General features: G+C 46.5%; 1 protein-coding gene across 4 annotated transcripts in view; it reads right to left on the reverse strand.

Moving 5' to 3' along the window:
- Window positions 1-17,733, reverse strand: part of RUNX1 (RUNX family transcription factor 1) — a 273,353-nt gene extending 255,620 nt beyond the window's left edge. For 2 of the 4 annotated variants that reach the window (XM_061424387.1, XM_061424372.1), the window contains exons 1-2: window positions 17,509-17,726; window positions 17,251-17,367 (exon numbers count right to left, since the gene is read on the reverse strand). In XM_061424387.1, the coding sequence (XP_061280371.1) occupies window positions 17,251-17,308 (58 nt within the window). In that variant the 5' untranslated portion in view covers window positions 17,309-17,367; window positions 17,509-17,726. Of the gene's footprint in view, window positions 1-17,250; window positions 17,368-17,508 lie in introns of all 4 variants that reach the window. The other 2 variants (XM_061424402.1, XM_061424413.1) reach the window with 2 other exon arrangements.
- Between the last annotated feature and the right edge of the window lie 6,444 nt (window positions 17,734-24,177).

A 24,177-nucleotide genomic window follows, 5' to 3' on the forward strand; every position in this document is an offset into this window, starting at 1 on the left:
GCAAATCAGATAGAAGAAAAAGCGCTTTACAAGCGGTAAGATCAACTCGAGGTATCCTGTGCCATTCCTAACACAGGTCTCATGACTGTCTACGAGGTGAGCGTCATCACCGCTACTCTGTGCAGATGAAGCAAACGGGGGCCCACAGAGGTGAGGCCATCCGCCCAAGGCAGCACAGCAGGAAACAGAGCTGGCTTTACACACAGGCTCTGCCCCACGTTGAAAGGTGGGAGTGAGTGAATAAGGCACAGGGTCTGTGCTCCCTGCCCAGCTCGGCCTCCTACTAGCTGTGTGGGGCGGCTTTCTTCACCCATCTCTGCTACATCCTCCTTTCAAAATCTTAATCAACTGGGGATTAAGAACTGTGCTTATCTCTACATCTGTGTCTCTATTTCTGTTTTGCAAACAAGATCTTCTATATTATTTTTCTGGATTCCAACACCAATTAATTAAAAAACCCACAACAGTCACTTTCAAAAAAAAAGAGTTGTACTTACATACAAGTTTTTTGATTAAAAGAGATGAAGGAGGAATCGTGCCTGACACATTATAAACTATTGGCGAATGTTAGCTGTGCTTGTCATCATTTATAAGCAACAGTGTCACTTAATTATCCCATGTGAAGACCGGAAGCTTTCCCAACAGGAGTGTGACAGAAGCAGGATGTAACTCAGCCTGGGGGCCGTGGGGAGTCGGGGCTGGGGGCGTGGGGAGGTAGGGAGGTGGGAGAGTGGGACAGATTCCCCAAGGAGATGGAGGACTCCCTCTCTTCACTCCCCCATGGCGGACTTTTCCAGAACCTGTCCTCAGGCCCAGGCCACAGGGGTGGTCCAGGCTGACGTGAAGCTATGGGGTCAAGGTCCCTCAGTTCTTCACTCCTTCAGGTTGTGAGGTTCTTATAGAAAAGCTGACTTAGAGGGAAGAGGCTGTGTTGAAATGACTGCTTCTGCGTCAATGACCTTTTGGGTTCTAACCAGACGTGCGTGTGTGCTTGCACGCTCAGTCGCACAGTCATGTCCAATTCTTTGCGACCCCATGGACTATAGCCCACCAGGCTCCTCTGTCCATGGGGTTTTCCCAGCAAGACTACTGGAGTGGGTTGCCATTTCCTCCTCCAAGGGATCTTCCCGACCCAGGGATCAAACCCATGTCTCCTGGATTGGGCAGGCAGATTCTTTACCAGCTGAGCCATCTGGAAACTGATGTGGGAGGGGGGTAAAATCTGTCACACGAAACGACGGTGGTGCGGGGGCAGGGGGGCACTCGGCCTCAGAGGGAGACCACTGTGGGGAGAGGGGGTCAGCTTGGACCTGAGGCCAGGACTCCCCAGAAAGAACTCACCCACAAAAAGGTCAAGTGGAACTCACAGAGGGAAGATGGAAGAAGAAGGAGGAAGGGAAGTGGAGCTGGGGGTCAGGCCAGGCCCTGGGGTGTAGGCAGCTGGCTCTAAGCATGGCAGGGCATTTTCTGAGTCACAAGAATTCCTCAGTGATAATCTTTCTGTTCACACCATGAAATCTTTATTTCCCTTCCTACTCTGTATAAGGAAATCGAGTGTAACACAGAGTCACCTTTCCAAAGGAGCTTTATTAGTTTATTATTATTTTTTTATTGTGAAGAATAATTAGCCTGAGTGCCTTTTAATTTGTTCCCATTACGATGTTTGCATAACAACAATTAGAAGCTGGCCAGGCTCCCTGCTTCTAGGCAAGCAGACGACTCTCGCTGGCTGGCTGGGAGCTGGCTTGTGTGAAGAGGTCGGGGCGGGGGGGGGGGGCATGTAATTAATTATTGTGTCCTTTGCCACGTGGAGCCCTAGGAGAAAGGGAAGGAACTTCGTGCGACCCTGTGGTAACTCGCTGGAGAATAATCAGATGAGACGTGCCTTTTGTACGAATAAGGTCAGAGAGAAAAAAGAAAAAAGAAAACCTCAAACCCACCTGCTTGAGAGAAGGATTTGTAATGATGTCAGAGGGCTGGAGATGTGGGCTTTTGAGATGGCAGATATTTGCAGAAGGACAGAGAGATGATTCCCAAAGGCCCATTAGGGAGTGGGTCTCTGGCTTTGTAACGAGGGTTGTTGGGGGGTTGGGGGAGGTCTGTCGTCAGGATGGTGTGAGGCCATTTTTGCTAATCACCTGCTTCTGGGTGGAGTTTTTATCCCAACCATGGGAATAGCTGGATGTGAATAATTACTGGGAGCATCACTGAAAACCCTGGCCAGGGTGAGGGTTTTGACAGGCGGGCTCCCAGAGGCTCCCTGGCTTCCTGAAGGATGGACTGGGTTCTGAGGTTCCTGATTGCGGGGGGTGGGAGTGTCGTTTGGTGGGTTCTTCCATACTTGGGTCCCAGGACGTGGACTAGGATGGGGCAAGAGAGTCACCTTACACCCAGCATTTAAAAAAGGTGCTATGTCTCCAAGTCTTCCCAGTTCAGGGTCAGCTTTTCATGATTCTCAGAAAGAGCGCCTCCTAAAGGTTTTTTCAGGAAGTGCCTCATTGAATCAAACTAGTCTTATTCCAGACGAATGGCCAGGCCGGTAAACTGACAACTATCTGGTTGGGAAGAGAGGCTTAGTCATGGTTTCACCCACTCCGGTATTCTTGTGGGGGAAATCCCACAGACAAAGGAGCCGGGTGGGCTACAGTCTATAGGGTTGCAAAGAGTCAGACATGACTGAAGCGACTTAGCACGCATGTGGTCAGCATTAATATCTGTAAGCTCAGCCCTCTGCCATGGAGCACTAAGACCACTTCTGCACGGCTGCGTGGAGAGAGGAAGAGACCCAATTCTCCATTCTGCAATGTGGTGCTCTTCCTGGCACAGCTGCCAGGCCATATTCTGGGCTCAGCAGAGGCTCCTTCCCTGCCTCCATTATAGATACCTTCAGTGGCATTTCCTATGGTTACCTTTCCTTATTGACTTCTCTGTGTCCATTACTTTTTATATATTATCTCCTATCCTTTAGACAATCATCTGGATCATTGCACCCACTTACAGATGAGAAACCCAGGCTCTGCAAAGTTGGGGTAGCAGGTCAAGTTCACATAGGGGATAGAAACCAATCTCCTGGCCCCAAGCTCTGGGCTCCCTGCTCCCTGATCTACTGGCTGGTCAGGTCTGCCCACCTTGTGGTTTCTACACCAATGACATTTCATAGACAAGAGCCTGGGGCTCAAGAATACACAGTTCCTTCTGGAGTAGAGTTGATACTTCAACACCACTGGGAGGTTGGGGGAGGGATGGAGCGGGAGATTGGGGTTAACAGATATAAGCTATTATCTGTGGAAGGGATGAACAACAAAGTCCAAATGTAGAGAACAGGGACCTATATATATTGATTATCCTATGATGAAACATAATGGAAAAGAAGACAAAAAGAATATATATATATATGTGTGTGTGTGTGTATGTGTGTGTGTGTGTGTGTATAACTGAATCACTTTGCTATACATCAGAAATTAGCATTGCAAACCAACTGTATGTCAATAAAAAACCAAACCAAAAAAAAAAACCCAAACCAAGCCAAACACACCTATTGGAACTTCCAGCTGATGGACTCAAGGATGCTGATATAAAATGAGTCTCAGTGGTCATGAAATATATATTACCTGGGGACCTCCTGATTTAAACTGAGGTATTCATGCAGGAGCAAGGGAGGGGAAGGAAAACCGTCATAATTTGCCTTTTGAGTTTTCATCTTATTTTAATTTCTATTTTGGGGGTGTGTTGTACACGGAGCGTACTATAATTATACAGTACAGTAGTGTGAGTACAGTAGCACAGGCATGTGGTTTCTAAATAAATAAATATGCATAGGTTTAGGGGGCATGCTAAAATAAGCTTTACTTCTATTTGATGTGATCAAAAGTGTTTGGAAGTGACTGCCTTGCTGTTCAGTGGTTATTGGTCCACTCAGAAGCAGCTTTGCTGAACTGAGTGCTTCAGACGAAGAGGAGCCACTAGAATCCTGAAAGCATGGGACTTGAATACCTGCCTCTGTGTGTGTGTGTGTGTGTGTGTGCGCGTGTGTGTGTGTGCACAAGAGACAGAGATAGAGACAGAGAAAGAGAGTGAGAGTGAGAGACAGAGGGAGACAGAGAGACAGAGACAGAGAGAGAGGAAGAGAGACAGAGACAGAGAGAGAGAGAGAGGGAGACAGAGACAGAGGGAGAGAGAGAGAGAGAGAGAGGGAGAGAGAGAGAGAGGGAGACAGAGGGAGACAGAGACAGAGGGAGAGAGACAGAGAGAGAGGGAGACAGAGGGAGACAGAGAGACAGAGAGACAGACTGATGTTTCTCCTGAGGGAGGCCACCTTTGAGAGTAAGAGCTTTGAATGCAGAGGGCCACGAGAACATATGTCCTCAATGGGACTCATAGCTGGGTTCCAATTTGGTCAGAAGAGAGCATCTGCCACTTCCCGGGGGCCCTTGGAGAACGGGAGGCTGGCAGCCTCAGCGGGACACCGCCTACACCTTCTGTCCCTCTGTGTGGACACAGGCACTTGTCCTTCTGTTGGTCGTCCAGATTTCACAAGAGATGCTCATCAGAACCAACCTGCTTGACTGTAAAGTTGCCTCGGGGGTGGGGGCGGTTGGGTACAGTTGGATGCTTGGCTTGGGTGGTGCTGGGTTTCTGGGTAAGAGATGAGACCTAGAACCCCTGGGCAGGAGAGAGCATCCAGGCTGCACTGGTGGGGTGGCTCCACCTCCTGTACGCACCTGTGGTGGGTCTTCGGGCCTGTGGGCTCCACAGAAATTGTCTACTTGATGTTTCCACACAGAGCAAGGGGTTTAGCCTGACAAGAGCTGTGGCGTCTGACCAAGGTGATGGAATGAACAGTGATGAGGAGAAGAGTCTGCTGAGTATTTAGGCCCCAGAGTGGAATCAGCCCCTGAAGTCCAGTGTCTGCAAAACTCTAGGGTCAGGAGCAGAGCCAAGCCAATTTCCAGTTCTGACTCAGGCACTGAACCCACGATAGGACCTCCGACAAGGGAATGTCTCCGGTGCCGTAAAGCACAGAGGTGTCTAACATGATTCCAGCCAAAAAATATAGTTTTTAAAATATTTTTATAGTTATGTAGTTTTATATATAACAGTTATATAATTTCAGATGCCAGTTGAAACTAGATAGAACTATATATAGAAAACACACACACACACCTTAGAATGTATCACATGTGATAATATCTCATAGTTTATATGTCTCATAGTTCATTTGTTTTTAAACAGATTCATCCACCTCTAGGATACAATTACTTCTTTGTTTTGAACACAATCTAGTGGGAAGCATGTTGGAAGTGTAGTTTTTTTGTTTTTTTTTTTAATGAAGTAACGATGCAGGCAAGGCTATGGTTTTTCCAGTGGTCGTGTATGGATGTGAGAGTTGGAGTGTGAAGAAAGCTGAGCACCAAAGAATTGATGCTTTTGAACTGTGGTGTTGGAGAAGACTCTTGAGAGTCCCTTGGACTGCAAGGAGATCCACCCAGTCCATTCTGAAGGAGATCAGCCCTGGGTGTTCTTTGGAAGGACTGATCTCCAGTACTTTGGCCACCTCATTTGAAGAGTTGACTCATTGGAAAAGACTCTGATGCTGGGAGGGATTGTGGGCAGGAGGAGAAGGGGATGACAGAGGATGCGATGGCTGGATGGCATCACCGACTCAATGGACATGAGTTTGGGTGAACTGCGGGAGTTGGTGATGGACAGGGAGGCCTGGCGTGCCTGTCTCGATTCATGGGGTCGTGAAGAGTCAGACACGACTGAGCGACTGAACTGAACTGAATGATGCAGGATGATTGGCAGTTGAACAGAATTTCCATTGTTGGTGTTTGTACTTCTTTATACAACCCCACCCCTTTAGCAGCCCTAATATTTGTTTAAAACTGTTTGGTAACTGTTCCTTTCCTCTTGGACTTCGGGAGTCATAGCCATCCTGATTTTTCTGAACGGTGGAGTCAGTCAATAATAATAAAACAGCAGTGGGAGTTTCCGTTCATTCCCACCAGTGCCTAGATCGCTTCGTCATCACTCAGTCCCTCTGTGTTACTAACCCCAGGCTGCAAAAGGCAAAGACACGACAGCAAACTCATAAAAGATATGGCTAATTTTCCCCTTCCTCCTAATTCCTCCAGACTTTTGCATGGGCTGTGTGTGTGTGTGTGTGCACAAGCCCATGTGCGTGTGTGTATACATCTATATGCAGTTTCAGAGTTTACAGATTGCATACTTTCAAAGTGGGTTAATGTCAAGTTCAGCTGTGACTGTTAGCGAGGTGGATGGGGCTGCACAGATGCAGCTTGCAGATGGTGTGGAGTAAGCGGCCTCAAGCACGTAGTTCAAAGTGCAAACAGAAGCTGTGTAATAAAACAGCAAACCGTGGTTGGCGTTGAAACTGCTCCTGGAAAAATGGCGCCCAAACGAATGTATTTTTGTCTATTCTCTTTTGCACGTTTTGAAGTGTAATAAAAATTAACATCAAAGGTTATATGTGATCTCTTCGTGTGTGTGTGTGTGTAGAAGATGGAGATTGTTCCTTCACTGAGCAATGAAAGATTTTCTGACACCGTGCTTAGCTTCCTTGAAAACACTCCACTCACAACAGCCTGTGACCACCGAACAGTGAGCCATGTACTCAGGGTTCTAACTTTATTTTTACTGAAGTATAGTTGTTTTACAATGTTGTGTAGTTTCAAGTGTACTGCAAAGTGATTCAGCTATATGTGTGTGTGTGTGTGTGTGTGTGTGTATACATAGACTCTTTCCCATCATAGGTCTTTCAGACCCTCATCATAGCTTATTACAAGACAGTGAAGGTGGTTTCCTGTGCTATACAGTACATCCTTATTGTCTGTCTATGTTAGATACACTAGTGTGTATCTGTTAATCCCAGGGTTCGGACTTTTGTTTGCTCTTTTTAATATATCTCTATCTGGCAAATTGACCACTGGAATATTTTCTAGGTCTTTCTTTAAGACATCCTACTAATAAAAAAAATCTGAATTCTTACACATTTTCAGAAAAACCTACGTGCTGTTCAGGCCCAATATGGCTCTCAAAGAGAAGAGGAAACAGAGGCTTGCTTCGAGGTCCAATGCTGTATTTGATTTACGGCTCATATCTTATAATTTTGTTCTCTATCAGAAAGGGTTTATTTTTAGGAGCCCTAGTCTTCACAGAGGACATCCAAAAGACCAGGAGTAAAAATCAGATGGTAGGCAAGGAAGGTGGGCAGAAGTTTTGCAAAATGTCAGTGACATATTTCTTCCAATAGACATGGCTTCAAGACTTAACAAGTTGAGTCCTTAGCTTTGAATCAGTTTAGCACAGGTGGCAAATTTACACAAAGAAGCATCAGTCTTGAAAGCAGCAGAGCCATTGAACAAGCCCAACTAGCCAACTGTGATTTCTACTTTGGGTGACCTTTTACCTTGGGGCCCCCGAACTGTCTGGGAGAGCCCACTCTTTAAAGAGCCGTCCATCTGAGAGTAGACACAGAAGGGCCAAGGGCAGGGAGGGCAGTGTCTTCCACAAAATCAACGATTCTCCATGTTCACTCATCTTGCAGCAAAGCAGGATGAAAGATTTACACTATTTCTTATTTCAGGGAAAAACTGAATAAAGGCTTTTTTTTTTTTTTATTTTAAGGCATTGACTTTCAGGGAAGTAGATTTGCATCCAGACTCAGGAAGTAGACAGGCCAGTAATTACGAAGCAAAAATAATCTGTAACTTGCGGAAATACGAGGTATGAATAGTGTTCTATCTCCCAGATAGAGGGGTATTATCTGGTTGTTGTCTTTCAGTCAGAGATAAAACACCCTTGGGTAAATTTAAGGAGGGTGACTTAAAAGACAATTTCCCTCCAGAAATTCTGCAGAAAAGAATTCTCTTAAAAAAAAAAAATAAAGGTGTAGAGGGTTAGGTCGTGGGGTTTTGAGAATTCAAAAGAGCGAGGAAGAGAAAAAAGGAAACTATTTCCAGTTACTAGTAGAAACATCAACCCAGGGGCCAGGTGTGGTGGCTTTTATATAAGCAACACTCCTGTCTATACAAAGCTGGTTGTTTTTGTAACACTGTGAGAGTCAAGTGTGCTTCTGGGTTTCGACCCTGAAGGTAGGTGTGACCCTGACTCCCTTTTGACAGGCCCCCTGTCCCACTCATCCCATCTCTTGCCTATTTTGCTTTCAGTAAATCAAAAAATGAAAGAGCATTCATCAGTACCATTTTTCTAGATTCCATGTATATGCATTAATACACAATATTTGTTTTTCTCTCTGACTTCGTCACTCTGTATGACAGGCTCTAAATGCAGATGTAGCGAATAGCCTTGTGGACAAGGAGGGTAAGGAGAATGTGGGACAAATTGGAAGAGCAGCACTACATAGGTACACAATCATGTGTAAAACAGCTAGCTAGTGGGAAGCTGCTCTATACCCCAGGGAGCTCAGCTCTGTGCTCTATGGTGACCTAGAGGAGTGGGATGGGATGGTGGGAGAGAGCCTCAAGAGAGAGGGGTAGGGATACATGTATACATATAGATGATTCACTTTGTTGTATAGCAGAAATGAACACAACATTGTAAAGAAATTATATTCCAATAAAAAATACAAAAAGTGGAGAGGGATAAATTAGGAGCTTGGATTAACAGACTGACACCACTATATATGAAACAGATAAACAATGAGTGTCTACTGTATAGCACTGGGAACTGTATTCAATACCTTATAACAACCTATGATGGAAAAAATCTGAAAAGGATGTATATATATATATATATTCTCTATATATCTGATATATATATATATATATGTATGTATATAACTGAATCACTTTGTTGGATACCTGGAATCAACACATTGTAAGTCAATTATACTTTAGTAAAAAAAAATTCAAGACCTTTACTTAAAGGTGCTTTCATTTTCTTTCATAAAGCAAAAAAAGAAAAAATACCATCCTCCCCACCCCCAGGATCCACTGGCAACTTCCAAGGACTGAAGGAATAACTCAGAGCTTCTCTGAGTGTATTTTCTTCTTCTTTTTAAAAAAGTTTTATTGGAGTACAGTTTCTTTACAATGTTGGTGATTTCTACTGTACAGCAAAGTGAATCAGCTATATGTGTACACCTATCCCCTCTTTTACGGATTTCCTTCCCATTTAGGTCACCACAGAGCACCAACTGGAGTTCCCTAAGCTATTATAGCAGGTTCTCATTAGGTATCTATTTCAGACATAGTATCCGGGCTACATAGGTGGCTCAGTGGTAAAGAATCTGCCTGCCAGTGCAGGAAACTCAGGAGATATGGGTTCGTTCCCTGGGTCAGGAAGATCCCCTGGAGGAGGAAATGGCAACCCACTCCAGTAGTCTTGCCTGGAGAATCCCATGGACAGAGGAGCCTGGTGGGCTACAGTCCATGGGGTCTCAGAGTCAGAGATGACTGAGAAAGCAGACATGTATCAATAGTGTGTGTATTTCAATCCCAGTCTCCCAGTTCACTCCGCCTCTGTGTGTATTTTCAAAGCACAGCCCACATGGAGGACATAGGAGAAGAGATATCACCAGGAATGCCAGGGTACCTGCCAGGGAACAATGTGGCCTGGCAGATGTTGCCCTGGGCTCCCTGACATCATTCCCACCCACCTTCCCCTCTGCTTTCCTCTGCTCTGTGAGCTGATAAGTGCCACGTCTGCTGCCCTGGGCACCTTGCAGCCAGAGACCCTGTGACATGGTTCTGGCCTATGAGATACATAAGAGGGAGCTGGCAGAGAGGGGCTTCCTTTCTTGCGTAAAAAGACAGAGCTCCAAGAAGAAGGGTTTGAGGCCCCCATCTCCTTCCTGCCTGGACAGATCTGAGGTGCAGGCATCTCATGGTGGAACCAGAACACAAGAGCATCCTGCTGTACCAGAAATGGAACAATTACTCCTGAACCACATTCGCCCGTGCTGGACCAAGGCCTGGCTGCTTGAACCACTGTAGTCAAGTTCCCCTTAATGTACAGCTTAACATACTTCTTACTGGTAAACCCTAGCAAGAGTTTCAAGCTCTTTATGTCACTGTAAGAAAATGCATCATTTCAGTCGTCTTTGGGATGCATAAAACTCTACCTGAATTGTTCTTTTCTTTCTCTGGAATCATTCAGTGTTGTCAGGACAGTAAAGGGGAGGAGGAAGGAAGAGATTCAAGGAGCTAAGAGAGGATGAACGGATGTCCCTTCGATGAAAAGAGAAGGTTGTGTGATCCAGGGGAGCATCCAGCTTACTTGTCCAGCAGGTGAAAGCTTACATGAGGCTTCAGACTCTGTTTCGTGTCCTGGTTCCAAATCAGGAAAGGAGTATGTCAAGGCTGTATATTGTCACCTTGCTTATTTAACTTATATGCAGAGTACATCTTGCGAAATGCCGGGCTGGATGAAGTTCAAGCTGGAATCAAGATTGCTGGGAGAAATATCAATAACCTCAGATGCAGATGACACCACCCTTTATGGCAGAAAGTGAATAAGAACTAAAGAGCCTCTTGATGAAAGTGAAAGAGGAGAGTGAAAAAGTTGGCTTAAAGCTCAACATTCAGAAAACTAAGATCATGGCATCTGGTCCCATCACTTCATGGCAAATAGATGGGCTAACAATGGAAAGAGTAAGAGATTTTATTTTTCTGGGTTTCAAAATCACTGCAGATGGTGATTGCAGCCATGAAATTAAAAGACACTTGCTCCTTGAAAGAAAAGCTATGACCAACCTAGACAGTATACTACAAAACAGAGACATTACTTTGCCAACAAAGGTTCATCTAGTCAAAGCTATGGTTTTTCCAGTGGTCATGTATCGATGTGAGAGTTGGACTATAAAGAAAGTTGAGTGCTGAAGAATTGATGCTTTTGAACTGTGGTGTTGGAGAAGACTGTTGAGAGTCCCTTGGACTGCAAGGAGGTCCAACCAGTCTATCCTAAAGGAAATCAGTCCTGAATATTCACTGGAAGGACTGATGCTGAAGCTGAAACTCCTGATGTGAAGAACTGACCCATTGGAAAAGACCCCAATGCTGGGGAAGATTGAAGGTGGAGGAGAAGGGGATGACAGAGGATGAAATGGTTGGATGGCATCACTGACTTGATGGACATGAGTTTGAGTAAACTCTGGAAGTTGGTGATGGACAAGGAAGCCTGGCGTGCTGCAGTCCATGGGGTTGCAAAGAGTTGGACATGACTGAGGGACTAAACTGAACTGAACTCATGTCCAGGAACCACCCATAGTTCTCTGAAAGCACTCCCTGATTATGTGCGTGGTCTGCAAAGCTCTTGAAGGAGACGCTCCCTCCCTTTCTACCACCCTGGGGCATCATCTAGATATTTTGGGGCAGGCATAAGTAGGCCAAGTACAACACATTACTTGAGGCTTTTTTTCTCAGCAAAGAGGCTGAAGGACGGGATTGGTGGCCTTGAGGAGAAGGAGCAGGGGAGCTCAAGGAACAAAATTTTTGGAAAAAGATTATTTTGCGAACTTTAAGGACTAGGTAAAGGAAATGGCAACCCACTGCAGTATTCTTGCCTGGAGAATTCAACGGACAGAGTCTGGCAGGCTACAGTCCATGGGGTTGCAAAGAGTCAGACAGGACTGAGAGAGGAACACTTTTCAGGTACCAGAGTAGCTTCCGGGGAGCTCTCTTAAGAATGGGAGCTGGAAAAGAAAATTTTTAAGAGAATTTGGGAAAAATGCTTGCCATATCTGAAATGGTAGGATCACTGTTTTCCACTACGAAATAAAATATTTTTTTTTAAAAAAATGCTTCATGTTGTTACACTGAGACACTGTGATGCATTTTATGGTACCTCTCTCTGACATGTTCAAAGATTTTGAACAGGAACTCGGCCATTCGGAGGCAAGCTCATCTAGAACATTATTAGTCCCTTTTGCAGAACTCAGACGAGACACGGAGACATCTGATGACTCATCTAGGTCACTAGGAAGTTACCTGAGAAACAGAAAATTCACTTGAGTTTCCTGTGCGGCCTTCACTCCCACCCCCAACCTGCCAAGCAACCAAGGTGCCTTCACTGGTGGTGGTGGTGGTGAAGTCACTAAGCCATGTCTGACTCTTGCGACCCCATATATAGCCTGCCAGGCTCCTCTATCCACTGGATTCTCCAGGACTTTGACAAATACACAGAAATATCCCCAGAAGCATGGACCCGGGGGGACCTGTGGAGGGTCACCAGGCAAGGAGGTGGCTGTTCCATTAAGAAGGGACTTCAGGAAAATAAAGTGATACCAGGATCTCAAAGAGGAGAAACTTCCATCGGGATTCCTGTCTCAACATGTCCCAACTAGCTACGACGTTGAAAAGCTAAGCCCACCAAGTGACACAAAGTGCCCTCAGCCTTTCTCTGTCCTCTTTCTCATAGAGCAAGAGAGACATGGTGTTGAAGGGATGGCTAATTTACTCACCAAATTCCACACCCCACTGGGCTCCTGCTACCCCACCTCGGCCTAGGCTGGACCCCCACGACAGACCCCCTCCCTCTCGTCTTGGTTCTGACCCTCCACACCGTCTCCTCCCCACCCTGAGTCTCTGTCTTCGGGAGGCCTCTCCCGGGGTCCCCCGTGACCTCTCCTTTCGAGAGTAGACGGCCTTGACTAAGCATCATCTGGAAAGCTGAACCGCAGTTGCCGTGGCCGACATTAACTGCCTGGTTTTCATGACTTTACCAAGCACTGTACTTGGGTTGTTTAATTTAGTCCTTGCAGCCACTTTAACAACAGGCCCTACTATCGGGTTGGCCAGAGAGTTCATTCGGGTTTTACCATACGGAAAAACCCAAATGAACTTTTTGGCTAATCTGATACCATCCTCACTTTAGAGATGAGGAAACCAAAGATCAAGAAAAAAGCTGTCTCATGCTATTTTGGCAAAAAGCTGGAAAAACTGAAAAGAAAGGAAAAGGGCATCACTGTACTAAGTCTGCCTGGTCCTTCTTCAGCCCTGGCCCCTTCTCTTTTTTCGTCCTGGCTTACAAGCTCTTGGGCTCTGTGCTTTAGACCAACATCCCCAAGCCTGTCTCTCTTAGATTCTGTGTGTGCCATGGCCCAACATCACTCGCTTTCTCAGGAAAAGGGCAGATCTTTTCAAAGTCCACAATTCAGACCTGTTTCAAGAGAAGAGAGAAACCTCTTGGCGTCCAAAAGCTCTCCCAGGCTGCTTGCTTGCCGGTTAGCCCCAGGCTCAGCTGTTCCTTCTAAAGTTGCTTCTGCTCCTGGCAGCTCACCGGGCCAGCCCTTGGAGTCTGAGCAGGTGTGGGGCCTCCTGTGGCCTGTCTCCCACCCCCAGGGGTGGGGTGTGCCTTGGGAAGGTCTGGAATTACAGGGACGATCCCTGTGGAGGAGGCAGAGCCAAGGAGGTGGCATCTCTTGGGGGACTGCTCTTTGCTCTTTTAAAGCTTTAACATTTCAAAATTGCCTTGTCATTTTCACAGGTCTCTTAGCATGCAAAGGAACTAAATAGCAAAGGGTCTGATTGTGAGTTTAGATAGATTTTAACACCTTTTTTTTTTTTTCTCAGTTTCAAAATGTGTGGGCAGTTTCAGAACGCAAGAGTTGCATCTCACATAGAGGGAGCTGGGATCTGATTCCTCCACATCCAGGAGGGTACTTAGGAAAAGTACAGGTTCCCTGTGGGTCTGGGGGAGTCAGACTGGCTAAGACACACTGTCAGGGACTGAAGCGTGTTCTCCCCAAGTTCATACTTGGAAGTACTAACTCCCAGTGCTTCAGAAGGTGACTGTATTTGGAGAGTGAAGTTTTGCAGAGATCATTAAGAGTAAATGAGGTCCTCATGGTGGGATCTAATGCAATACGACTAGTATCCTTGTAAGATGAAATTATGACATAGATCATTATGAAGGAAGACTACGTGAGGCCACAGGGAGAAGACAGCCGTCTACAAGACAAAGAAAGAGGCCTCAGAGGAAACCAACTTCCCGAGGCCTTGAAGCCTTCCCAAGACCAAAGCTACACCAGGATTCTCCATGAGATTCTGGCCTCCAGAATCACGAGACAATCCATTTCTGTTGTTTAAGCTACTCAGTCTATGCTTGTTTGTTATGGCAGCCTTGGCAAACGGACACGGAATTCACACGGTGTCTGATACCCAGTTGAATCAACAGCTTTATGTGATCTTAAACCTCCAGCAGAGCCAGAGATGTCTTCATAAATATTTCTCTGCAAAGAAGTGGCAAACTGAGGCCCATGGAGAGGCATGCTTCACACATTCAGCCTCCGCTCCTGCAATTCCCTTTGAGATAACCTCGAGAAGACAGCGGTGCGTCAGCCCCGCCGAGATTTTTACCTGTGGTTCTAGGAACTCGGAGGCATATTAGCATTCAGGCTTTGCATAGACCACTAAGCCACTTCTAAGAACACGGCTACCTGAGGCATTTTACAAAAACACATACGTACTGACGTTCTTCCTCCGCATTCCTTCCCCACTCTGCGGGCCCGCACGCGGTACCCCATCAGGGGACCCGAGTTTGGGTCCTGCAGGGACAGCGTGCCATGAACCACGGGGGATCCTGCCAGGGAATTGCAGTCATGCCTCATCTTCTTGCCTGAGCACATTCAGTGAGAAGGCACAGCAGCAGCCTTCTCTGTGGTAGACCACATTTGTTTTGCATGCCAGCCTCTCAGACTCTCGCTTGCCTGTCACCCAGAAGGGAACAATGGTTGGCTTGGTCCCACACCTCTCTTTCGCCTCCATTTCCACATGGGTATCTTGCTCGAAAAATGAGTTATGGGTTTCCTCCTGTGAGAATTGCACGCACTGATAAAGGGCCATCCCAGGAAGAAAACAAGATATTTTCCCCGCTCGCTTGGAGCTGCAGTTGGGGAGGGCACACATGCTATAAATTACAGGCGACAAGAAATGGCCACAGTGCGGGGCGCTGCTCATGGCCAGGCTCGGGGAACAGGGTACCGGCTGCGAGGAGAATACGGACTTTAATAGGGAGTAGGGCAATTCTTCTAGCGTCGCGCTCTAAGGCAGGGCCCACATCGTACCAAATGCAGTGTTTGTTTTGCTACCTCTCCAGACTCAAATGAGTGGTGTGGACCGCGAACCCAGATGATGCAAACCCTCAGCCTGACGAATCACCTTGATAAACTGAGCCGTGAAAAATGGCCCAGATTTCACTTTGATTCTCTGAAATTCAGTCTCGTATTATATTCTTGAGTGAGTGATTGTAATCATCCCTGAGTTCCTTTTAATGACCGGAAGGAATGAAAAGACCTTTTCCCATGAGCCCTTCTGAGTCTTGGTTGGGGTGCTAGGGTCCCCTGCACACAGTTCCTCTTGACAGCTAGGCTGCCACCAGTTCCTAAACCTGGGGGCAGGTCCGGTCGGTTTCCGTCCTGGGGACACAGGGACTGTGGGCTGGTTTAGGGGCTGAGCTCCTCGTCTTTGCCGGTGTCTGAGCAGGTCACCAGGGCCCCCCTCACTTAGCTCTGCTGTCTCACCAGTAAGGACAGGAAGGCAGGCCAGCACTGCACACCGAAATCCCATTTATTACCCAGGGGGATGTTGAAAAATTTCCTGAATCTGCCTTCCTGAGTTGATAGAATAGGAAACAATCATCGTTTGGAGAGAGCATTGAAAGCAGAGTTGAGGCAGGAAGATTTTTTTTTCCCTTTCTGTTATTCTACAGATATTGCTTCCTTTGCTTGTCAGAGGCCCAGAGGAAATGCAGCGAGAAGGCCCTTCACGGCTTCTCACCCCCAGCGGCCGGCGCTTCTGCCTCAGGAGCTCAGTGCCGTGAGGATGTGTGACTCATACCCAGCGCATGACTCAACTTCACTAAAATGTCCTCAGCTGCCAGTAAAGAAGCACTTGAAAACCCTTTAATTTGAAGCTTTGAATCGGTTAATGACTTGCTTTCTTCCCCTTCTCCTGAAATCCTGCTCTCCCTACAACACACACACACACACACAGACACACACACACACACACATCTTTGTCAAGTGTTTAAATTTCAGGGACCCGGAAACACAGAGGCTCTGTGGCATCCACAATAGCGTTTGTTGTGACAAAGTGGCTGGCAGCCCTCTGCATTCTTCGGCTCACTTGGCTCGATGAATAAATAATGAGTCACAGACACTATTTGGGTGCGCGCGAACGTTGGTAGCTAGAAAATGAATGATCCCCACCCCCTATCCATCCCACTCCATCCCAGCTCTGCCAAGCCATTAAGCCACAGGCTGTGCAGGCGCTGGTCAAAGGGCTCGCCCCAACGCACACGGCAATGTCTCGGTGACATTTCTGCGTTCCTCTTTGTGTTTGTTTAGGCACGGCCCTCTTTTTTCCCAACAAAGATAACCCCAGACGCCCATGCACACCACACACATACTCACACACTCAGAGCTCAACCACAGCTCGGTGCGTTTCAAGAGGCTCATTGCCAACATGCAGGCAGGTACCCCGCACTAGCTGCTTCTGTTAGGAAGCACACAATCTCAATGACTTCAGCTGCCACTTCAGACGCTTGACTTAGGCAACTTCTTCGTTGCTCTTGGCGGGAGAGACTTGTGTATGCTTCGCTTTCACTCTCTCTCAGAAGATGCCGGCAGCCTCTTTTGCATTGAGGCTGCAAGGAATAACCCAGCAAGGCCCCATTCTGGGGCTTTCAACCTAGACCAGTCTGCCCGGCTCCTCTACTATCCACCTTTCGGAGACAACTGACTTGCTACTTTGTCACTGCGGTGTCCCCGCCTGGGCGGTGAGCAGATCTCTGCCTCCGCCCCACACTGGCACCAGCCTTCTTGGCCGGTGATGCTGGAGTCTGCTAAAGCCTAGGGCAGGCTGGCATGTGGGCCACACTGCCTGCCCAGCGCGGGACAACCCAGCCACAGCCATCTCGGGCCGGGGGGCAACCAGTGAAAACCCAGACAGCTTCCTGCAAGCTTTATGATCTCTAGGATTTTAATCAGGAACAGCCCAACTGACTTGCCCCGGACAAAGTTCTCACCCACCAACGGAACCCCTCGACAGCTTAACTAAGTATTTATGAAAACATTTCTCAAGAGCGTCCATCTGATGAATAAGTAATCCAATAGCCTTGAAATCTTACACCCGAGGAGGTGTTTGAATTCCTCCCCCCAAACAGACGGGAGAGCGGCAGGGGCTCTCTGCACCCAGTTACAACAGGCAGCCACTTTATTATCTACAGAGCCGAGCAAAAGTAGATATTAAAATCTCAGAGTGTACTCACCTCTCATGAAGCACTGTGGATATGAAGGAAATGACTCAAACATGCTGTCTGAAGCCATCGCTTCCTCCTGAAAAGGCACCCTCTTCTGAAGGCGGGGGATTCAATGAGTTCTTTTACCTTAAGAGCGAGAAACCAAGAAAGGTCACCGTTTTAACCTCACCCCCAACCATGGTTCCCTACAGGTCCTTTTTGTTTTTTGTTTTTCCCTCGACACCTCTGGGGCTCCCTGAGTCCTAAGGAAAAAAAAAAGAAATGTACCTTTGCAAAGACAAATATTCAAATTGGTAAAGATTAAAAAAAAAAAAAAGCGGCGTCTTGGCTGTGGGTTGATGATGTTCAGAACTCTGCAAAGCCCTGTGGTTTCCAGTCAGAGTGATCCGTCTTGCCTGCTGACCACTATGCTGGGCTCAGACTTCTGACACTGCCAGGCTACCCAACTTGTGGTTCTGTGGTTGTTTATGAGGCCCAAAGAAGTTTTCACACAACCCAAATTACAAATTTAACTGTTCCCCTTTCCACAGCCCATCTTAATTGGTTCTTGCCAATCATGTGACTTCAGTGATGTCAATTTTTTTTTTTTTTTTTTTACTTTCTGAGCAATGCCCTTCCTTCCCTCCACCTGCCCTCCCCCAGGCGGTGCAAGAAAATAGCCGAGGAGACTTTGCAAGAGAAAGAGAGAGAGACTGCAGAAAAAAAGTGACTCAGAATCTTATTATATCAATGATCTTTGCTGATTTAGTACAACTTGAGTCCGGTTGTTGTTATTTGTGGTTTTGGGAACCCCTGATTATTTTGATAAAGATTTCACTGCTGCTTATTCAATAGTAATTCAACCCTGGCATCGGGCTGCTGTGCAGACAGGATATGGAGCCCATCATTTCAGATGCTGGGCATCAGATCAGCAGAACTCAGCCCCTGGTAAAGATGATCACAGCATAAGTGAAACTATAAAAGGAAAAAATAATAAAAGGAAATATTTGGATGAGAATCTGACCCCTAAGAGGGTCTAGCAACTTACCGGTATTTTAAAGCCTGCGAAGAAGAAAACATTTTAATTTTGTGACTAAAAGACCATTTTAATAAAACCAAAAGTATGTGGTTTTCTTCCTCCTAAGTGGACATCTTTTCAGTAAAGGGATAAAACTACGTTTATCTCTTACACACATACGTACACACTGAACTCAGGAAGCTAAAGGAAAACAAAGAAAAGCGAAATTCTGTACTTGGGGTTGAAGCAGTGGCTGCCTTAACACTGTTCACTTTTTGCTTTCACCCATGAACGATCCCTGTATTGCCTTTTTCAAGTACAATTCAAATTAGTAGGCTAATTCACACCTGTAGGTAAAACTCAGCCCAGCACTGTGGCAATTGCACTTTGAGAGCATTAAGAAGACTTCACAAAATATAGGGAGGGCAGAGGGGATGGTCCTCCAGAACAAGAACTGACAAAAGAATACTAGACAGCTCATTCTGTAGCTTAGGAAGAAGCACGCCTACTTGGAAGTGCTGAAAACCGGCTAATCTTGCACATGGGCCGGCCATTTGGGGCATGCATATTTATTTATTTTTCCTGCCCATTGGTTTTGTTGTTGTTGTTCTATCCTCCTCTTTGCGACCCCATGAACTGTGGCCCCTCAGGTTCCTCTGTCTATGGGATTCTCCCAGGCAAGAATACTGGAGTGGGTTGCCATTCCCTTCTCCAGGAGATTGTCCCAACCCAGGGATTGAACCCACATCTCTTGCATTGGCAGGTAGATTCTTCACCACTGAGCCACCTGGGAAGCCCCAGCCCACTGGCTTTACCAGCTCACTAATCAAATGTTGTTCATTTTGAAGTTCCAAAGTAAACATCTCCTTTCCCCATTAATAACTTTATTTCTTTTGCTCTGTTCTGTATACATCCTCCAGGGCAGGATCGCCAACCCCCTTCCTCGGGCCTCACAGCAGGAGGTGAGAGGCAGGTGAGCAAGAAAAGCTTCCCCTGCTGCCCCCCACTTCCCACCGCTCCCCATCACTCACATTACCACCTGAACCATCCCCTGCCCCCCAGTCCTTGGAGAAATTGTCTTCCACAAAATGTCCCTGGTGCCAAAATGTTTGGGGACTGCTGTTCCAGGATGAGTATCTGTTCATAACTTCAATGCACATGGTTAAGAGACACTATGAGATAAGGGTTTGTTTTTTTTTTTTTGTGAGGTTGTGGGTGCTCTGCTGGGTCTTGGTTGCTGCTCGGATTTTTCTCTAGTTGTGAACAGCAAGGGCTACTCTCTAGAGCACAGGCTCAGCAGTTATGGTGCATGAGTTAAGTTGCTCTGCTGCATGTGGGATCCTCCCGGATCGGGGCTCAAACCCGAGTCTCCTGCCTTAGTAGGCAGATTCTTTACCACTGAGCCACCAGGGAAGCCCGAGACAAGGGGTTTTGAACTGCTAACTGTGGATTCCAAGCTGGCCAGTGATAGCCAACAAAGACACTTTGTAATAAAGTCTGTACTATTAGAATAACCCCCTGGGTTTTCCCCTCCCATTCTCTCAATTTCACCCCACACACCAGGGATAACACAGTAAGAGATGAGGGCACAGGGCTTTTAAAAGCAATAGACATGATTCTTTCTTACTCCTGTTTTGACTAAAGCAGGAATTGAAACTCCAGAGAGAGACTGCTTTCTCCCAGATGGGTGTGAAGTTAGCTTGCCAAAGCTTGACACCTTATTAGTACTTAGAAGGATAACAATGTGTGCATTTCTTCAAATTTATGAAGATCTCAATGTCATGCAAGTTGCCTAGAGCTCTCCATGGAAATCCTCTGTTAAGATAATTACCAGTGTGTTTCTGGGCTCCCTGATAAAGTTGAGGCTGGTTAAACCCCATACCAGGGTCTTTTCTCTCTGCTACACTGAGTACTCCCCGGACGGACCCTACAAGCTCAGCGCTGGAACATGCAGCTGCCACATCAGAGTCGGTTGAGACTTCATAATGACTTAGAAATTTAAGTGGTGATGCAACTAGTCCTTTGGGTATTCTATTCCAGAAACTTCCCAGAAAATTTTAGCCTGAAGTGTCCAGATGCTCAATGGGAGAGTTTGGATGTGCCCATTAAATGCCCAATTTCTTGGCTTTTCTCTGTGGGCCTAGTTGGAGCCGAGTATGGATCTTTCCCAGTGGGACCTTCCTAGGGCAGGTCATGTTTAAAGATGAAAGTAAGGCTGGAATTTGCAGAGGTCTCATGGTTTGTTGTGGGGTTCCTAGTTGGCTCAGTGGTAAAGAATCCGTCAAGATCCCCTGGAGAAGGTAATGGCAAAGCCACTCCAGTATTCTTGCCTAGAGAATTCTGCTAGAGGAGCCTAGTGGGCTACAGTCCATGGGGTCTCAAAGAGTCAGACACGGCTGAGCACACACGGTTTGTTGTGGTCATATGTGACCCTTGGAGCTGGAGCTGCCACGGAGCAGCAGTGGGCAGTCTGAAGGCCTGCACGCTGGCCTGGAGCTGCCTTGCTCCAGGTTATCTGCCGTAACAGCAGATAACTCCCCGAGGCCACAGTTGGAGTGTTTCTGGGTATCCTCCAAGTCATGACAATAATAAAGACTCAGCTGGCTGCTGGTGAACTTGGCCTTACCACTCCCTTAGGAGTCCGAGACCAAAGGACACGTGTGCCATCCATGAAGTGCCTAGGGGGACACCTTTGACCATCTCTCAGCTAGCACTGTTCAGGATTCTTTAAGTCTGTGCACTAACCACCCCTCTGTCCTGCTTCCTCCAAGTGACTCAGGCTCTGGGCTGCCGGCTCTGGACTTGAACCCAAGTGGCTGCAGCGAACGTGGCTTTGCCAAGTCATTGGATGGCAGTTTTCATCCTCTCTCAGATTGGCTACAGCTTCTACTGGGGGACAGATACGCTCAGGTGTTATTTTTAGTGGCTCTCTAAAAATAATAGCAAAGGTGGAAAGATGTGTATTTGCATAATCCTATAATTAACGTATATACTTCTGTGTGCAGTGCAATGCAATCCAAACATCCTGTGAGACTTTCTCGTTTCATGATTACTGTACATCGTCTCTGAACGTGCTTATCGTTAAGAAGATTCTCTGGCCAGAAAATGGAGGCAAAGAAGATCCCCCCTAAACTGTATAGCGTCTTTATATAGTTTATATATAGTCTTTATATGGTCTGTGCGTGGTCTGTGTATAGTCTCTACATAGTCTGTACAGAGTTGATATATATGGACTGTGCGTAGGCTGTATATAGCCTCTCTGTAGTCAGTATATAGTCTGTATCTGGTCTTTATGTAGTCTGTGTATAGCCTTCCTATAGTCTTTATGTAGTCTGTGTACAGTCTAAAATCTCAGGAGGACAAATGAGCTCTCCCTAGCACACATTTTCCATTATTTTCTAAGTCTTTGTGTTCCAACAGAGGTACTATCCAAAAACTTCCATGCCATGCTGACAATGACCTCAGTGATGATTTTTTAAAAATTAAATATTATTGTAACACCAAAAGAATGTGGTGTTGTGGTGTAGCTGATTAACAATGTTGTGAAGGTTTCGGTTGAACAGTGAAGGGACTAAGCCTGCATGTATCCATTCTCTCTTAAACCCCGCTCCCAACCACGCTGGCACATAACCCTGAGCAGAGTTCCCTGTGCTATACAGTAGGTTTTTGTTGGTTATCCTTTCAAAATATAGCAGTGTGTACATGACCTTCCCAAAGTCCCTAACTGCCCCTTCCCCTCCCTCAGCAAGCTTGAGTTCATTTTCTAAGTCTGTGAGTCTCTTTTTGTTTTGTAAGTTCATTTGTATCATTTTTTTTTTTAGATTCCACATATAAGGGATGAGTGATGATTTTTAAACTGGGACATGGATGACAGAGCTTCATGGAAGGATTATAACCTGCTCTTTGGCAAATCCAAAAATTTAAAACAACTGGAGAGTTCTGCAGGCCTGAACATTAATGGTTTTGTCTCCTGGACTCTGGTGGTGGGGTCCAGAGTGGAGACATCTGTCTTGCGCACAAGGCCCTCAGGATAAGTGTACAATTCAAATTTAAGAGGATAGTTGTTTTTTTTAATTATTTATTTTATTTATTTGGCTGCACTGGATCCTCACTGTGGCGTGTGGGATCTAGTTCCCCGACCAGGGACTGAACCCAGGTCCCCCACATCTGGAGCACAGCATCCCAGCTACTGGAACACCAGGGAAGTCCCAAAACTTAGTATTATAGACAGGCAAGAGTTTCAGTGTTTATTTCTTAACCTTCCTGAGATGAAGACATATTGCTCAATGGGGAAATAGGAATTTTTTTTTTAAAGGCATTGAAACTAACCCATCAAATGAAAGCTGTCTAATGGTCTAAAGAGCTATTTAATGACCCTTGTTTCAAATACAAGACGTTAAGCTACTGAGCTACTCAGAGTGGCCCGTGAACCAGGAGCACTAACATCACACAGGAATTTGTTAGGATTCAGAATCACGTGTTTCCCGCACCCCCCAGGCCGACAGAGCCAGAGTCCAGAGTTTCATAAGATCCCATGGGGAATTCCTCCACCCAGTCAAGTTGGAGAAGCGTGGCTCAGAGGGAAGCCTTGCCTGTGTAGGAATTCGGTAAAGAAAGAATGTTTTAATTTCTCACATACTTTGAGATCAGTTTTTTCCTTAGCACTTTCTGAAAGGTCTTTTTCTTCCTCGATTCTTGTTGTTGAGTTGCTCAGGTATGTCCGACTCTTTGCAACCCCACAGACTGCAGCATACCAGGCTTCCCTGTTCTTCCCCATCTCCCAGAGCCTGCTCAAACTCATATCCATTGAGTTGATGATGCTATCAAACCATCTCATCCTCTGTCATTCCCTTCTCCTCCTGCCCTCAATCTTTCTCAGCATCAGGGTCTTTTTCAGTGAGTTGGCTCTTCACATCAGGTGGCCAAAGTATTGGAACTTCGGCTTCAGCCTCAGTCCTTCCAATGAATATTCAGGGTTGATTTCCTTTAAGATGGACTGGTTGCATCTCCTTGCTGTCCAAAGGACTCTCAAGAGTCTTCTCCAGCACCACAATTTGAAAGCATCAACCTTGGCATAATTTGGTAAGCCCTGGATGTTTCTAGACAGCAGAAACCCCCAAGAGGCATGGCTTGTGTCCTCCAAGATGGAGCTTTCTTGAATGGCTACTCGAACTTCTCAAGCGCTATTTGGGTCACGTTTCTGAGGCTTGACCCACAGCGTAGGAGACTCCCGTGTGCTCCCTCTGTCAGACTGGCAGTCACATGCATGTAAACAGAAGGCGTATATTTTTTTCCTCCAGGGGCATCAGAGTGTCAGTTTCCACCTTGTTCACACTTTGGAAGCACATTCCTGCTCCAAGGGAAGCCTTGCCTGTGACCCCACAGCCGCGCAGCACAAGTTCATGGAGCCACAGCACTGCAGGTGGCTTAAGGAGTCCCAGGAGGGGCTGTCCCCCTCCCCACTGGTTACCTGCCTCTGCTGTCCAGTCACAGCCTTGCCAATGTCACACCCAACACTCTGTTCCAGAAAAAGGGATCCAGCCTTATACTGTACCCGCTCATAACAGCCAGACCTTCCAGAATCCACAGGCCCCTTTTACACAGGCACCCAGGAGCTTGGCGACTTCAATCAGATGCATCTGGAGCCTTTCAGGCCTGCCTTGGGCCAAGAATCTTGTTTGGAATAGCTTCTCCTTACAGCATTTTGGCTCTTCTGCTTCGGGTGCCATTTGAAACCAGGAGGGGTAAAGTTGGGAAACTTCAACAAACCCTCTTTGAATGTTAGAAATGTTCAGTATTCGAGGTTTGGTCAAAAGATGGAAAACATTTTGGGTTGGTCCTGAACTTTCCAGCTCCTCCAACCTTGAGGTTAATTTTAGCAAGAGATCCAGGCAGAGAAAGCTAAGGGGAATGAGCAAACTAAAACTATTCTGAGTGAG

Source organism: Bos javanicus, chromosome 1 (genome assembly GCF_032452875.1).
Source record: "Bos javanicus breed banteng chromosome 1, ARS-OSU_banteng_1.0, whole genome shotgun sequence".
NCBI lineage: Eukaryota > Metazoa > Chordata > Mammalia > Artiodactyla > Bovidae > Bos > Bos javanicus.